Raw genomic sequence first — 16974 nt, 5'->3', positions numbered from 1 at the left:
AATGGTAGTGGGGGTGGAAGCAGAGTGCGATCGGTGATGCAATGGGATGGGACGATGGGCGGTCAGGTGGTGGAACGAAAGAGGCGATGAACACCGTGAAGTGCTTGATGAAGATACTTTAAACTCCATTTTGCCTGCAAAGATTGATGGACTTTTCGTTTGATTTTTAGAGGGGACTGGACGAAGAAATTGGAGTAAAACTCAGGGAGAGCACGCGGTGATGGATGGACAGAAAGGCGACGAAATGTGGTTTGAAACGGGGATGATGATATTTGGATAACTGATTTTTATTTTGAAGAAAGACTAAAGCAAATTGACTAGGTACAAAATTTTGTAAGAAAGCAAATGACTAAGATGTTTTTATTTCATTTTTTGTAGTGGGCTAGGAAAGAAAAAAGATGGACCAAGAGGGATGTCAAATGATTCTCACGATTGCTCAAATTACATCGAACTTTGACCTGATTCAGAACCCGAATTGGAAAATTACCAACTGAATCTCAGTATCTAAGGAATCAGTTTCAAACTTAAATCACCAGGTTTCTTGTTCAAAGATGTATAGTTGAAGGCACGAGTCTCATATCAGAATCTAGTGATCACATCTTCGGTAAATCAGGTCTAGACTCTCGTAAAATAGACTCATTCTTCGCTAATAGTTATTATCTTTTCTCATCAAAAAAGCACAACGAAAAGCACAAAAAACGATGTAATGGAAATGAGTCTTCTCTTCTTTTTTCTTCACTACTGAAATCTCTTCTTCTGATTCTTCTTCTTCTTCCAAGCACCTCCTCTTCATCCACCCTCACTTTTTTGATGTTCTGTCGTGGTGTAAAACAGATCAGCTGTGAGTCGACTCGGCAAAGAAACAGCACCGCAAAAAATGCAAGAAATTTACGCGGCTGTTGTGTTTTTTCTGCTGCTTCTGAGCACTTTTTCTTTTGATTTTCGTACAATGTTCTTGCTCTTTTTTCACTTCATGACATTTCGTTTTGTGCCCGCCATGAAATTTGAAATTTCTAACGGAATCATCTTACGGAAGACGAACGGAGGGACCGGAAGAGCAGGTGACCGATGTGTGTGTTGGCTCGCAAGAGATGACAGTGAAGAACTCATTATTCTCAAGATTTCCAAGATTTTTATCGGAAAGAGGGCACATTTGAATTGCACAATTTAATGCATTGCACAACTTTACACCTGGAAAATAATAGGAATTCCTGAGGAACATGATTTGTAGATATGGAGATGAATGGCTCAGTTTATTCTCTTTTCACACATTTGCTTGTCACACGAATTGACCATGGAATAGGGTCGGGTAAGAGAATAAGAAGTATGGTGGAAGGGTCGAAAATGAACAAAGAATTTGAGAAATTATTTTTTTCAGAAAACTCAGTCTCCATGTAAACAAGTTTCACAAAGCTTTCAGATGTTGTCTTTCATTATAATTTTCTCATTAAATCCTCTCACTAATTCTAACCTGCTTGTATATCACTTCCCAGTTTACAGATTTTTCCGATTTCCAGTATCGTCCAAAGCGAAAAAGCATATATGATGGTTCGACATAGCCCCTGAAGCACAACATTTTTACAATCCACGTTCTTTTTTTTCTCTTTCAGGATGACAGAATCCATTCGCCGAAGTTTGCAGTGTCAAGTTTGACGTTTCACAACTCAGAATCTTGTTTCTTTTTTTTTTCAAATGTTCTTCTCTCGAGAGATTTTCCGGAATGTCAGAACTCATCACCTGTCCTTAACTTGCACTTTTATTTTCTGATGATGATAAACATTAGAGATCAGAATCCTTTTGAACAGGGAACGAAAGATGATATCGTTGTCATTTTACAATTGAACAGATTTATGTTTTGTTCCGAATAATCGAGAAAGGTCGTCTTTACATCAGTATATTTTCTCTTTTCTCTTTCAGATACTAGTACGAATGCAGCAGTAAACACAAACAAACACACTAACATCTCTTAACAACAAAACAAAAAATAAGTATCTCTATTTCTCTATTATCTTCTTGTCCGATCAACAAGAAATTCCAGATAATCTTAGGTTTTTCGTACAAGTTTCGTTCAACAAAATAACCTTGACTTTTAGGTTGAACACAACGACACACAGTACACAAAAGAATCGAACGACAGAAGAAGAGATTGAAAAAAAAAGAATAAAAAGTGAAAAGAGAACATGAGTTATGAGAATAGTTAGAAGAAGAAGAAGAAGAGGAAGTAATCGAATGTCTCGCATCTTGTTTCTTCTTTTCTTAATTTACGCTTCTTTGATCTCGAACGTCATTTTGATTTTAGGAAAGCGGTAGAAACCTAATCGGTACGAATCCTATCCGAAAGGTTCATTCTGGTTTCATCAGGCTACGGTTATTCGATCCGTACCGGTCAAAGCTCGGAGTCTTCCATAACATATCGAACTCTGATTCGAAACATGGAAATTGTATTTTCAATCTCGTCATTTCTAACTCGAGATCCCGTATACCTACAACTCGGTTTTTGCAATATTCTCAGTTCCTTTTCTTTATTTCAAAAGTTTTATATTTTTTGAGGTGTTTTCAAGATGAAAAATTTATTGTCTGGCAAAAAAATATGTTGTCAAAAAGGAGATTGAAGCTCTCAACGTTTCATAAACTCGATCCGAAAGCAATCCTTAGAATTTAAACTATGAACAGATTGTTTCTTCACTGAAAACAATCCAATCGTTATTATTGTCGAAACAAACAAAAACTGTTTTTTACAGAAATTATTCAGTTCAACAGTATTAGTCACCAGGCATAAACGTTATGTTACTCATTTGTGTTGTCGCATTCTTGTCATTTTTGAAAATGAAAACATTCCCTCATTTTCTCTTTTTCAATTCAATCCGTCCGAATACAAATGTCTTCCATTGTTTGGACTTCGAATGTTATCATATCAAAACCAGAAGCCGTCGACATGTTCTTCGATAAGCCATCTATTCTTTCTCTTTTCTTCTAATCATTTGCCAAATATTATCGTTCTGCCACTTCTTTTTCTTGAGTTTTCTTTCGATACCTTCATATTTCTTTTTCAGAGAATGCATGTTATTCAGATTTATAATGAAACTAATCTTCTTCAAAAGTATGCCGGGTTCGTAGATTATCGAACAAGTCAAGCTTTTCTGAACTGAAAATCTGGCAAACATATCCAAGAGTATTCTAGAAACTGAGATCTTCAGTCATGTCTGAAAATTTCAAAATCTCAAAGAAAAATTGAGGTCGAACGTATAGATAGCCGTGAGAATAGGGCATTGAGTTACAAAACTTTGAAGTTTTGAAACTTCCAAACTAGTGAATTCAGTAGAAACTTACTTCCGTAATCCTGTCTTACTCTTTTTTTAAAGGGAAAAATCTAAACAATTTGAACTGTTGTCCCGCCCCTTTCCCATACCAAAAGTCATGAATCACCCAATTTTAAATTTATGTTTCTCATTTCACCCTCACTCATTTTTTAATTTCGAGAGGTGTGTCATCTTTTTCTTTTCTCTCTCAATTCAACATCCAATTAATCGATTGATTACTCATTGCTCTTGGCTGTTGAACCCAAATGTTTATATGTAGCAACACCAGAAGACGAACAAGAAGCAACTCTCCTTCTTCTATCCTCTCCAGATGTGTAACTTCTCTTTTTTCTTCTTCTTCATTGCGCAGGAAGAGGAGGAGAAGCCGATTGGCAGATTGCAATCGGACGACCATTTCTGCGAGGTGGCACCGACCTCCGATTTGTTTTTTTGTGAGCGCTGAGATAGGTTTATTGGCTGTCGTGATGATGGAAGGTGAAGGAATAGATCCGATCTATTTTCAACACATTCAAGTCTTCATTTATCCAAACATGTATTTTATTATTACTGTAGATTCTTTTTGAGTACAACTAATTGTTTCTAAATGTGATTGTTCGGAAAGTAGATGGTTGGTCAGTTTACTTCTAATCTATATCATTTATTTATTTTATCGAATTAGGGTCTCTTTCTTCATCTTAATCGTCATTCTTCGAATTTTTCACTGAGTCACTGTCAAGAACAGAGCGCTAAAGTCTCAAAAATCAAAATAACCTAATTCTGGAAATAGTAAGTGTATAAGTCATTCAATTTTTGAATGGGTGACGTTTTCCTGTGAACAATTCTTATTTTTATTTCCAACTCCTCCTTCTCCATTTTTTTTGAAATTTCTGCATCTTCATCATTCATCAATCTCTTCTCCATCCTCTCCTTATTTTTTTCTGTTCGTCGGACAAGTGTTATTTGTTTTCTTCTTTTCTTTTACATGTTTCAAATGTTTTCAACTGTTTCCATATCACATTCAATCCCCTTCCACGTCACAATACCTCGTTGAACCCGAATCACAAACTACATAAACTGGCCTCCGACATCAGTTGGCGCGGTGCCAAAAAGTAGTTAATCAGGGTCCAATGTCAAAGGATGGAACCGTTAATCAAAACGAGGGGTCCCTTTTCTCTTTTCTCAGTTGTCCGGCAGAAGACCTGAGTGTAATCTATCCGACCGGACGACATGTGCTTTTGGTTTGCAATCACTTAGCAGTACACAACATAAAGAAAGAGAGAGATTCAGGCTTCCCAACCAGTAATTCTCACCGCTTTTTTTGTTTTTTAACCAAGATCAGAGAGTGGAAAATATCGGTTTTTTCGTTCTTTTTTTCTCTGATTATCACATGGAAAATTCCATTTGTCATGCGAAGCGAAAACGAATAATTTCGCAAATCACCAAGTCTGAACGCTTATTTGATAAAAAGGAATAGAAAACAAAAGGCTAGAAGAAATCTTGGTTTCTGGATTATATGAAATCTTCGAATTATTTTCAATTTTGGGTGGCTTCAGAAGATTATGACGTAGATTTTGTAACCAGTTGATTAATAATAACTTTTACTTATTTTCGACAATTTTTTTCTCATCTTTTCAAATGTCAAAAATGCATCCAAAAAGATGAATAAGTCTATCCGTTTTCCCACATTTGCATATATCAAAAAGACTGGACCTTTCTATCTCTCTCTTCTTTTTTCTTTTTATTTTCAAAAGTTTCTGAATGTTATATCACACTCGATTACAGTAACTATTCATCATTTCCTCTCGTTCTCTTTCTCTCTCTTCTTCAATTCTTTTCGGTACAAATTACTTTCATCAAATCATTTGTCTATTCTATCTCTCATTTTTTCCCTTCAATGGCCAATTTTTTGCCTTTTGTTCATCTCCTTCTCGGTATTTGCCACTCGTTGTTCTATCTTCGTAACTGTTTTCTTCTTCTTTCTTTTCTCTTCTTTCTAGTTCCGGAACTTATATCTCTCACGTAATTTCATTCGATCAATCAGATGATTGAAACTTGATAGTTTGTTTCATATTTCACACGGGTCGTTTTCCGATTTGTAGCTCTCATAAATTATCATATGACCTCTTTTTATTATTTTCAATTCATAATACTTTCAGAATGTCGGAGGAGACATTCGATTTCAGTGGGAGTGTTCCAGAAGAAGTTCAGACACTTCTGACAAATTCAGAAGTGGATCCGGGACTTCTTTCAAATGAAACGACTACGACAATGATCTCAGATATTCTGAGTACTACCACTATTCGTAGGTTTTTGATTCTTGAAAGCCTAGAATTTATTGCGTGTGAAAAACAATTCGAATTAAGTAAGGAAATGCTGAAAATAATTTTGATTTCGGCGCGGCCCGGCTCTTAACAAGTCTGGATTTTTGAGCACTTTAAAAGCTTATAATTATTTTCAAACTGATTTTCCGACTCTCCTTCAAGATAATTTATTTTTCATCGTGAAAATCTAAACCCATATACGGATGTCCCCAGATTCTGATACTTTCTTGGTCATTTTTTTAACTTCATTTTCGTTCATGGCATGGTCTCAGTATGATATAGATCACATATCAAAAACCCACTGCGACCCCGCACACCCTACTAAGATTAAAATAGCATTTTTCTCTACAAAAAATTCAACATACTTTTTTCATTAATCATGTTTTCCAGCTCCAATTCTGATTGACTACCATCCGAATCCATTTCGAATTGGTTTTCTTGCATTCAAATGTCTCCTTATCATCCTTCTTCTGACTATCTCCTGCACCATTCGTCGAGATTTCTTCAAATTCTTCGTATTCTTCATCATAATTCCACTCTTCATCGAAACAGGATTTGACGTTTTCACTGAGATTCAAGCCAGTATTGCCATTTTTGGAACTCAGTAAGCTTTAAAACGAGAAATTCTGTTGGATTTGATTTGTTTACTTTCAGACAATTCGACTGGGAATACTTCAATCTCTCTCCAATAGCAAACGAGACTGTGACTGATTGGCAAAAGTGAGATAATTATTCAATTATCTATGTATTCTTTTTCTTTTCAGACACGCCGTTGAGAGTTACGGACAGATTCTTCAAAAGTACACAACTTATCAATTGTACACGTAGGATTTCTTTGTCTATTTTCAAAACGAATTCAATTTTTTCAGAAAGGACCAACTCTTCTCAATTGTGTCCTATGTGGCTGGAGATTTCATCTTCTGGAGTCTTCTCTTCTCGACAACTACCGTATTCCATTATGCACACAAAGCAATTGTCCGTCCAGAACAGATCACTTACGATCCAATTTGGTATGAACTCTTCATTTTCGATCATCAGAATTCATATTTTTCAGCAGTTCATTCTTCAAAATCCAAATCATTCCTGTCCTTTTCACTGCTGTCGACACTCTGATTTCAATCTACGAAATCCCACAATGGGCCTATCTTTTCATTCTTTTCGTCCTCAGAATCACTGCTTGCGTCCTCACATTCATCATCGTCACTCAATTTTTCGCCGTAAGATTCTTTGAAAACGAAACATTGTTCATGATTCCCATGCTTTTCAGTCGCTCTTTTTATTCTGCCGCCGAAAGGACGAAGTGACGAAGACATCTCCATATGAGCACGTCAGAAACAGTAAACTTCGTTTGTTCCTTTTCGTCGTTTTCAGTATTCTGATTCACGCTCTCTCTGCTCCATATCTCAGTATGTTTCACCTATTATTGATTCCTTTATTTCAATAATTTACAGTCTGGTCTGGTTTGACAATTGCTTCGGATGTCGGACATCTTCTTGGTTTCGACTGGTATCTTCCAATGCATTTTGCTTCAGAAATGTTTCCACTTCACCTGACATTCTTTATTGTTCGACCATACGTTTTCCTTGTTTTGACTCTTTTCCTTCTCAATCCTTATCGCAGACGTTTCGTCAAATTTTTCTGCTCATGCTGCAGAAGAAATTAGAAAGTGATTCAGTATAATTTTCTGTAATTATTGATTCTATCTGACCTACAAATGCCATACAAACCGTGCCTTTCTTCGCCCGGTGCTCCTCACTTCGGTGTTGTCTCTGATAAGAAATATGAATGAGAACTGTCCAATAATCCGGACTATAAAATGTAATGGATTTCAGTTCTGAGTTATAACAGATCTTATTCGTATCCAAGTTCTTATCAGAGCGTTCACCTCCACATTTCCATTTTCTATTGTTCCTAAAACTTAATGATCCAATAATTGTGATATTAGATTTACACGTTTTACACGTTTCAAGATGTGCCTTTCAATAAATCGAATTTTGTTCATTCCTAACAATGAGTTCGAAAAGTGATGTTTTCGAGTTTCCGGAAGACAAGTGAGATTCAACAACGCTGTTACGGTCATTCATCATTTCGATTTTAGCAAAGTTGTGCATACAAACTTGGCAGATTATGCTACCGAACTGCTAGATGGAACCGATTCCACAACGAAAAGTACAATTACGGATGATCTACCAAACCAGTTGTTTGTGACATCGTTACTATCTGTATGCTCTGGTGCAGTTGTCATGTAATTATGATACCAAAATGTTTCAAAATGAGCTTTTAAAATTTAGGATCCTCTCTGCATTCCTCACGCGTTTCTTTCCCTTCTTCGGTTCATTACTGTCTCTTTCTGTAATTCTTGTTTTGAGGTTTGGGTATGATAATGTGAAACATTGAGTTTATAATTCCAGAGAGTGGAATAGGATATACGGAGGACTACTCACTCCTAGATTGAAAGCTTCTATCAACTATTCAAGAATTTTAAAAGATAACAAGTACTGTTTTCGGCCTTACTATTACACAACTTTTGTTTTTAGAGAATTCATTCCTTTCTATGATATGGATTGGCTGTTCGGAGGCAAGTACAAACCTTATTGTTATGGTTGCTCCGGGCCTTCACTCAACCCGGATATGGATAGAACACCTGACGAGTGGGAACTTTAACAAGTTGAAGTTTAATCCTAAATTTTTTTTAGCCCAGAAAGTCGTTCACCAACCAAAGTTCGTGAAGAAGGAGAAAAACTGAAGAAGGACAGCTGATCTGGAGCTATGTTTAAGGAAATAAACATTTTTCTGTTCTTTTCTATCTGTTTTCTTTCCACAAACAACTGAAGTTGTGTTCATCGGAAGCCGTTGAGTACTGGTCAGCTCTGTTGTGGTCAGCGGAAACCGCATGCGCTGCTTTTGCGAAAACCGCGCGCCGCACGTTGCGTTATCGATTGAAACACGGGCGGTACTCACGCCAGTTTTTTATTTTTTGGGCGCGAGTTCCTATTTTCAAATTTTTCCGTAAGCTGGCGCGTTCTGTCGCCTCCCATCTCTCAATTGTTACGAAAGACTGACCAAATTTCGCTAAAAATATTCAATTTTCTCTCGACTCGTAAACTTTCGATTTAATTTTGTTTGAAACTCTAAACTTTTATTTTTCAGTGTAAAGCCAAACAAATGTCAGGAATCGCTGCAGGACGACTTGCTGAAGAACGAAAGCACTGGCGGAAGGTACGTTGAGAAACCTGCCGAAATTCGCTTTTATTAATAAATTATTTAGTAATTGCATGAGTTCAAAGTGAGAAATTTAGATAAATCCATTCCTGTTATGCTAGTTTTAAACGACCGGAATTATATTTTTACCGGAAAGAACATAGTAGGTATCGAATTTCAACAATTCAAAGTTCGGCTAAAGATGAATTGAGTATTTCACTTGTTTATATTCTTCATATTTCATCTAATTGAGTGTTCGCGAGGATTTCAGTATATGGAAATGAGTAAATTGACTATTTTCACACCATATTTTCTTGCTGTCAGTAGATTTGTAGACAAATAACAAATAACATATTAATCGTCAATATTCTAAAGATGTACCAACGTTTCTGAATTTCTACGAAAATCCAGTCAGTACGCTTACGGGATGTTATTTTAATTCCTGAAAGACCTTGGAATGTTTTATGATTTGAAATTAAAAAAAGCTGAATAATATTCGTGAAAAATATCGAAAAAGTTCTATCATACTATTTGAAACGGTTTCTGTTCATAACATTTTTCATATTTTCATTTCAGGATCACCCATTTGGATTCATAGCCAAACCAGTGAAAAACACCGACGGAACGTTAAACCTGTTCAATTGGGAATGTGCAATTCCAGGAAGAAAAGACACTATTTGGGAGGGCGGACTTTACAGAGTGAGAAATCAAAATTTGCTTCACAATGTTCGCAAAACGTGAATTTTACAGATTCGAATGCTCTTCAAAGATGATTTTCCATCAACACCACCAAAGTGCAAATTCGAGCCACCACTTTTCCATCCAAATGTCTATCCATCTGGTAAGCTTATTGTTAGAGAAAGTATCCTACAGATTATTCATTTTTGTTTAGGTACGGTTTGCTTGTCCCTTCTGGATGAAAACAAGGACTGGAAGCCATCAATTTCTATCAAGCAGCTCCTCATTGGTATCCAAGATTTGTTGAATAATCCAAACATTGAAGATCCAGCTCAAGCTGAAGCATACCAAATTTACTGCCAGAACAGGTAAATTTTTTTTATGATACAGTTTCCAGAGTTGTTTTTTTCAGAGCCGAGTACGAAAAGAGGGTCAAGAAGGAAGCATTGAAATACGCAGCTGAAGTCGTTCAGAAGCAAATGCTCGAATAGATTCTCGTCGTGATATCACTCCATTCATTCAACTTTCCTTTTTTCCTCCTCTCATCTCATTTAGTTAACAATTTCTTTAAGCGGCAACGATTGTTGACACAACACGAAACTTGAGCACCAAAGCAATTTTCTTGATATCTTTAATTTCAATCTAACCAAAAGCTTTGCAACGCCTCGTTTTTCATTTCGTGCTTGATGAAATACGAGAACTAGAACTTTAAAGTCAAACCTTTTCGACTTTTCGTATGCCAGCATTCACTATCAAATATAACTGGTTTGCATGTCGAGTAGTTTTTTTCATATTTTCCTTAGACTACTCCTCATAACTCATTTCGATCTTCATTTCTTCCTGTTTCCCACCATTCACATTTTCTCTTATCCTCAATCCTTATTGCTATACTCCGAGAGCACAATTAAATTGTTGACAACCCCGTGTATTTCACCTTCTAAATGGGCTTATTCACATTTTTCTAATTTATTTTTGTTTTGTGACAAAATCAATCCATGAATTACGTCAGAATCTCCTACAATGTCCGAGTTCATGAAAGGAGTGATGCTCCTTAAACAAGATTTAAGCGAAGTACCTGCTGAAGAAGCACTTAAGGGCAAAGTTGTTATATAGAGAAAGAAAGACTCTAGTTTATTAATGTTTAGGTTGTTGCCCTGTACTTTTCTGCTGGCTGGTGCCCGCCTTGTAAGCAGTTCACTCCGAAGCTTGTTGTGAGTAAGATGGTTGTAGTTCTTCCATTCAGTTGACATCTTTTAGCGCTTCTATCACCATTTGAAGAAGGCTGGAAAGCCTATTGAAGTCGTGTTCTTTTCGAGAGATCGGTCAAAGGCCGATCTTGAGGAAAACTTCACGGAGAAACATGGAGACTGGTTGTGCGTTAAGTATGGAGATGACATTCTAACGTGAGTTGCATCATAAGAAATGCAATCGCAGTCATAACTTTCAGACGCTATCAATCGAAGTTCGAAATAAAAACCATTCCAGTGCTTCGAGTAATCAACGCAGCCGGAAAGATGGTAGTTGTCGATGGAAAATCGGAAGTTGTCGACAAAGGAAAGGCTGATCCACTCGGACTCTTCGCGGCGTGGGAAGCAGCATGCAACAAATAATCCATACTTTTATCGTTAGGAACAACATATGTTATCGGAACTTAATAAATCTATCACGTAGAGTTATGTTATTCATTTCAACGACCGATGGTTTGCCCGCCCTATTTTGTATTTGCCACGCTAAAGGAAACGGAAGAAGCTAATATCTGGGAATATTCTTCTGTTCTCTTCGATAATGTTCGCCTTCGCCTCCGAGTTTCTAGACGATATGAAGGTCCTTATAAATACAGTTTCAGGTTTCAAGAATTTTACACTCTAAACTCTGTATTTTAGAGACAATTAATGTCGCTGGGGAAGGATAGATACTCATTACCGCGTACTTACAAACGGGTTTCTTATGCACAAGAAAAAGCAAGATCTGAGTTGAGAAAATTTGGATGGGACACTCTAGGATATGCCGAATCGTTCAAACTTCCACCTCCAAAAGATACCATTCAACGGTACTTTCAACAATATCTAAACAAACTGTGTTCTTATTTTCAGAATTGATGGAAAGACAATTTCCGTAGAAGAATTCCGGCGAGACTTCGAAAGACCGCGAGTCCCTGTCATTTTGACAGGATTGACAGAGGATTGGGCTGCGAACGAAAAATGGACTCTTGATGTTAGATACTAGATTTTCTGACGTTAACTAATTATAAATTTACAGCGCCTATCAAAGAAATACCGTAACCAAAATTTCAAGTGCGGAGAAGATGATCACGGAAACTCGGTGAGAATGAAAATGAAGTACTACCACGATTATATGCTCAACAACAGAGACGATTCTCCTCTCTACATATTTGATAGCAGCTTTGCTGAGGTTAAATTAATCATCTAACAATTATTTTTGTTTTGTTTCAGAGAAGGAAAACGAAGAAACTATCAGAAGACTACAAGGTTCCAAAGTTCTTTGAAGACGACCTCTTCAATTACGCCGATAGTAAGAAGCGACCGCCGCATCGATGGTTCGTGATGGGACCTGATCGTTCTGGAACTTCTATTCATATCGATCCACTCGGAACAAGTGCCTGGAACTCGTTGCTCGTGGGATATAAAAGATGGGTGTTGATTCCTCCCAACACACCTCGTGACTACGTCAAACCAATGTCGCATGAAAAAGGAAAACACCCCAATGAAGGAATAACGTGGTTTCGAACTGTCTATAACAGAGTCCGTAGTCATAGTTGGCCACAAGAATATGCCCCAATCGAATGTCGTCAAGGTCCGGGTGAGACTATGTTCGTGCCATCTGGCTGGTGGCATGTTGTCATCAATGAAGGATTCACTGTTGCCGTTACTCACAATTACTGCTCTGTTGAAAATTTGCATCTCGTCTGGCCTAAAACAGTGAAAGGCAGACCGAAATTGAGCAAACACTGGCGTAAAAGGTATCCCTAGCGTGCCAATTTTTTGATGAGATCTTCATGTTTCAGACTCGCCGCAGAACGTCCCGAAGTTCTAGAAATTATAAATTCTTCTTCGGCCGCACCACTATATAACTTGAATGAATCGTCGAGCGACTCTTCCAGTTCTTCCTCTTCTTCCTCAGACTCATCTGATTCTGATACAGATGATGAGGATAGTGGACGTTGTGGGATTGGCGGTCGAAAGAGACGAAATGATGAGCGCACTAGTGGGTGCCCGGAAAAGATGCATTACTCACCTAACTTGATGGTTTAATTATTATGCACTCGATCTTATTTACACTGTTATTAGTTTTACTTTCAATATTGTGTTTTGTTCAATGAACAACTTTATTCGGCAATAAAAATCAGACTTGTCCAAATTTGAAGATATCGTATGTCTGTTCTTGCTGTGTTTCCTCGACCTTTTCTCTTTTAGACTTGTCTCCTCCATCACCATATCCGGTTTCTGGTACTTCTTGTGAAATGACAGATGACTCAACAAGTGCTTCTCTCTTTGGGCAAGGGCAGTATGCAGCATCTGCTCCTGGAATTCCAGCTTCTCCTGGTTGGCCGGGTGTTCCCATTGGTCCAGGCATTCCTGGTTTTCCTGGTGGTCCTGCTGGTCCTGGCAACCCATCTGGTCCTTCTTCAGCAACTCCAGGTGGACCCTGTTTTCCAGGTGCTCCGCGTGGTCCTGGGAATCCAGCTGGTCCCGGCTCGCCGAGTAAATAACGAACTCCTGGCATTCCTTGTCTACCGTGAGTTCCTGGCGATCCTTTTGGTCCAGGGGCTCCCTGGTCTCCAGCTGGTCCCGGTGGTCCTGGCCGTCCCACATTTCCAGATCTTCCAGGAATTCCATCTCTTCCTTGTGGTCCAGGTTCTCCAACTGCTCCTGGTTCTCCACGTGGTCCGGGGGCTGGAAATAACAATGAAGATGGATACAAATAACTATTAGATTTCTTACCGCCTGCAGGGCATTTGATACAAGTGTCATCATTTCTCATAATCTTCACAAGTTCAGATCCAGACATTCCATGTGGTCCTGCTACTCCAGGTTCTCCTGGTTTTCCATCCATTCCAGCTGGGCCAGGTGGTCCAGGTGGTCCAGGCGGGCATTGATTCTGTGTGAGACAATCTGCAAAATCATGAGGGTTAAAAATAAACGAAAAATAATAAGCTTACTGCAATGAGCTGGAAGATCAGAACGTTTTTGACGGATAGTGGCAGAATTACTGACGAGATCCGATTTGAATCTTTTATCATTCAAGTAAACAACTTCATTCCATGCATCATCAGTTTTTCCTTGTCCTTCTTTGAAACTAATTATAGAATCATCAAGAAATTGATTGATGTCATCACAGACAGATGTTGCAAAGAAAGCACAAAAAGCAATACATGATACACTGACAAGTACACTTGTCCATGTTGCAATAACCGCACTATCCACGACCATTTTCGTATAAGAAAAGAAGTGACAAAGTGACGGGGAGAAGTCTTTATAGAACGAAGAAATAGAAAAGGAACAACCGGTTTGGTAACTGAGGGACGGCTTTTGGATAACGAGGTGGAAGCAGTTTTGGCATGTTCGATGGCGGCTTTCGGAGGAATGAATCGTTGCGCAATGAAAAGAAAATTGTATAGTTCTAGGGAAGGAACAAGAAAACATTGGATGGTTTTATGTTGCGAATGTTGAATTTCAGTGAATATTTCATACGGAAAAGCTGTGAAGTTTGAGAAGAATTGGTAAGCACACTTACCGTAACCGCAATCTGCTCTTTGCTCTAAAACACTACAAAATGCCCCGTTGACATCAGAAATACTCTGTATAAATGTTCTAGAGTAATGGTATATTCTTTTGTTATTTCTTCACCACGAAATGCATTCTATGAACGTTCCTATTCTATTCCAGGTGGGTCTAACCAGTGATTCCATGAGATAAGACATAATTTCCAGTTACTTGTTTTTATTTTTCAATTGGGAATCCTCCTCATTTGTGGAAGCAGAAATAAAAAATCAAGTTTTTCAAAAGTGGGTTACTGTATCCTTCATTTTTTGAAGATTAACTGCAGATTTTCAAAAGGAAGAAGTCGAGAAAAGGAGGAGAATCATCCCAGAAGTCATATCCTGTTTTCGTTGTAAGATTCTTTAACTGAAATGTTTCTTTTTCAATTGTTTCATTTTTAAAGATGCCAACCAAAAGTGAAAAAATGAAAAAGATGAAAGAAGTTGAGGATGTTAAGAAAAAGAAGATGGCAGCCGGGTTTTATCAGGTTAGACTATAGAAACAAGACAGTTATTCGTATAAACTTTTAGGATAAGTCAGATCAAGATGATACTCTTGAACATGTGGAAAGCCTATGTCTTGAAAACTCCGAAAAAACGAAAAAATCAACAAAGAGGAAGAACAAAAAATGATAAATAGTTCAACTGTTTTTTGAAATAATGATGTTTTTACTGTCTCTTTTCTCGATAATTTGATTAACAATCGTTTATGGCGTTGATCTTTCATGAAAATCCTTTAAAAAATTTTGCTGATTGTGTGAAAAGGTTTTTCTATTTCTTCTTCGTTTTGAATTTTTAAAAGTTTTATTACATAGAAACAAACAAACAAAAACTGAAACAACTATACGGGAGATCAAAATCAGGACGTTACTTGTCCAGGATGCTTATCCGGACGATTTTTTCTAACGAGAAATCGCATTTTTCGGTTCATGTCTTCATTGAAAATTGCCGTGGAAGCTTCCATCGAAAGTGACTTTCTTTGCATATACGGTTTTTGATAAAACTGTGTTCGACGAATAATCTTCAGCATTCCTTCTGAATCCATCAATCTGAAACAAGCAGCGTAGAAATTTCAGTTCTAGAAAGTCGGTATAATAACCTGTTTAGGAGTCCAAATGCTCCATCAACATCATTGTTTTGCACCATCACAGTTCGAGTGGCAAATCTTGGGTGTGCGTTCCAAACTCCTTTGAATAATTTGATGGCGAACGGCTGAGAAATTGTGCCTCTCCAAGACCATTGACGAACCATCTTCAAAAGTGACATTCAATAGTAGCTTCGTCAGTGGAATAATTCTGATAGATCATTTATTCTTAATGGATCAACCATGTACTTTGAAAAAGTATTGAAGAAAACAAGAATCGATTTATTGTTCTCAAAAGTCTACACAAAGGTTCGTGACATATTGAATTATCTACTTTCTGCGGGCAGCGGCACGAGCATCGATCTCTTCTTGGACCTCTGGAGCAAGAGCATTGTCTGGTCTTGGACGGAGATCGTCAAGTCTGAAGAGGACGGAAGTTGGGTATGCCATGAAAGCAACGCAGATGAGTCCGTAAAGAGCGACCTGCAATATAAAGCAACTTTGAATTAGTCTCTTGCTCAACTTATTTCGTGACATCTATCAGATAATTATATAATCCAACTAGAAGATTATATTGATTTTTACTAAGCTACATACCTTCTCGCTGATAGAGGTGAAACGGAGTGGTGGAGTAGAGTCGACTCCCTTGTGGAGCGAGCGACGAATGAACTGCTGGTTTCTAGCCAAGGAAAGAATAGCACGGTTCATCTCTCTGCAATTAAAATACGATCTCACTGAATTCTGTTATTTTACACACGTTGTTAAATACGAAAATGGGAGTATGAGACGGTGGCAATATGATAAATAGAATAACAATTTAAATTACTAAAAATTTAACACGTTGCAGAAATAACAAGTTAGCTTAATTTTTCTGAAAACGATAAAGTGCATTTTATGAAATGAGACGCAGAGACGCAGAGATTCAAGGCGCAGAGAAGGCTGAGGAGAAAAAGAGAAATCGCTGCGAGACCCGGCACTTGGCTACGTGCCAAATGTGAGAATACGGAAGCATGAATTTGTTTATCGAGCTTTTCCTTCGGGTCGCCATGGAAGCCGGTTTCAAATATCAAACATGAAGTATCGGTTTTTACCAAACTTTTTTAATAGTAACAAACATTTAATAATCTATACTAGAATTACATTTGTTCAAATCACTTTCTGTTTTAGTTTCTTCTCCGCGTTAATCGTCCTTCCGAGATTTCAGCGCTGTTGGCAGTACTGCTTGCAAATAAATATCGAAATATTATCGGATCTGTTTACACCGCCAATTGCGTGGTATCAATGTTCGAGTTATTTAGTAGAAAACTTTAACATTAATATTTCACTTATTTATATAATCCGTTGTATTAATTAATAACATTATAACTAAATATTTTTCTGCAATTTTAGTTTTTTAAACTATTTGAGTTTATTGTAAATTGGCTCGTTGGCTCGAGAGTTAACACTTAGCGCAGTGAAAGACGAAAAATACTTTCATAAATTAACAAAAAGCTCTGTCGTGGAATAAGAACATTTTTTATAAGCTCTGTATTAACCTCTCCGATGTTAATCTTATCAGAAACTTCGATTCTCACTTTTTTCATGGGCGTACCAAGTTGCACCAAAATTATC

General features: G+C 37.5%; 7 protein-coding genes across 7 annotated transcripts; 4 read left to right on the top strand and 3 right to left on the bottom strand.

Annotated features, from left to right (window-relative positions):
• Window positions 1-5456: 5456 nt before the first annotated feature.
• Window positions 5457-8380, top strand: GCK72_014594 (uncharacterized protein; the record flags this gene model as incomplete). Its single annotated transcript, XM_003108315.2, has 12 exons — window positions 5457-5601; window positions 6011-6224; window positions 6275-6340; window positions 6385-6444; window positions 6490-6630; window positions 6675-6837; window positions 6888-7026; window positions 7072-7126; window positions 7719-7865; window positions 8032-8115; window positions 8158-8271; window positions 8317-8380. The coding sequence occupies 12 exons, from the start codon at window positions 5457-5459 to the stop codon at window positions 8378-8380; spliced, it is 1392 nt and encodes a 463-aa protein (XP_003108363.2).
• Window positions 8381-8785: 405 nt separating this feature from the next.
• Window positions 8786-9990, top strand: GCK72_014593 (uncharacterized protein; the record flags this gene model as incomplete). Its single annotated transcript, XM_003108149.1, has 5 exons — window positions 8786-8839; window positions 9398-9520; window positions 9572-9662; window positions 9714-9867; window positions 9912-9990. The coding sequence occupies 5 exons, from the start codon at window positions 8786-8788 to the stop codon at window positions 9988-9990; spliced, it is 501 nt and encodes a 166-aa protein (XP_003108197.1).
• Window positions 9991-10519: 529 nt separating this feature from the next.
• GCK72_014592 (uncharacterized protein) lies at window positions 10520-11109 on the top strand (the record flags this gene model as incomplete). The annotated part of the gene is made up of 4 exons (XM_053730364.1): window positions 10520-10600; window positions 10645-10710; window positions 10757-10902; window positions 10947-11109. 4 exons carry the CDS (start codon window positions 10520-10522, stop codon window positions 11107-11109), a joined length of 456 nt encoding a protein of 151 aa, XP_053585136.1.
• A 175-nt stretch (window positions 11110-11284) lies between these two features.
• On the top strand, window positions 11285-13445 carry GCK72_014591 (uncharacterized protein; the record flags this gene model as incomplete). The annotated part of the gene is made up of 8 exons (XM_053730363.1): window positions 11285-11323; window positions 11383-11549; window positions 11593-11713; window positions 11759-11821; window positions 11953-12479; window positions 12525-12724; window positions 12934-13221; window positions 13285-13445. The coding sequence occupies 8 exons, from the start codon at window positions 11285-11287 to the stop codon at window positions 13443-13445; spliced, it is 1566 nt and encodes a 521-aa protein (XP_053585135.1).
• On the bottom strand, window positions 12863-13950 carry GCK72_014590 (uncharacterized protein; the record flags this gene model as incomplete). The annotated part of the gene is made up of 3 exons (XM_003086966.2): window positions 12863-13413; window positions 13462-13632; window positions 13680-13950. The coding sequence occupies 3 exons, from the start codon at window positions 13948-13950 to the stop codon at window positions 12863-12865; spliced, it is 993 nt and encodes a 330-aa protein (XP_003087014.2).
• A 1188-nt stretch (window positions 13951-15138) lies between these two features.
• On the bottom strand, window positions 15139-15545 carry GCK72_014589 (uncharacterized protein; the record flags this gene model as incomplete). Its single annotated transcript, XM_003108166.1, has 2 exons — window positions 15139-15328; window positions 15379-15545. The coding sequence occupies 2 exons, from the start codon at window positions 15543-15545 to the stop codon at window positions 15139-15141; spliced, it is 357 nt and encodes a 118-aa protein (XP_003108214.1).
• Window positions 15546-15693: 148 nt separating this feature from the next.
• GCK72_014588 (uncharacterized protein) lies at window positions 15694-16071 on the bottom strand (the record flags this gene model as incomplete). Its single annotated transcript, XM_003108165.1, has 2 exons — window positions 15694-15846; window positions 15961-16071. The coding sequence occupies 2 exons, from the start codon at window positions 16069-16071 to the stop codon at window positions 15694-15696; spliced, it is 264 nt and encodes an 87-aa protein (XP_003108213.1).
• Between the last annotated feature and the right edge of the window lie 903 nt (window positions 16072-16974).

This window comes from Caenorhabditis remanei, chromosome IV, assembly GCF_010183535.1.
Source record: "Caenorhabditis remanei strain PX506 chromosome IV, whole genome shotgun sequence".
In the NCBI taxonomy this organism is placed as follows: Eukaryota; Metazoa; Nematoda; class Chromadorea; order Rhabditida; family Rhabditidae; genus Caenorhabditis; species Caenorhabditis remanei.
The sequence above is the reverse complement of the archived record's forward strand: the minus strand, read 5'-3'. Positions and strand labels throughout refer to the sequence as shown.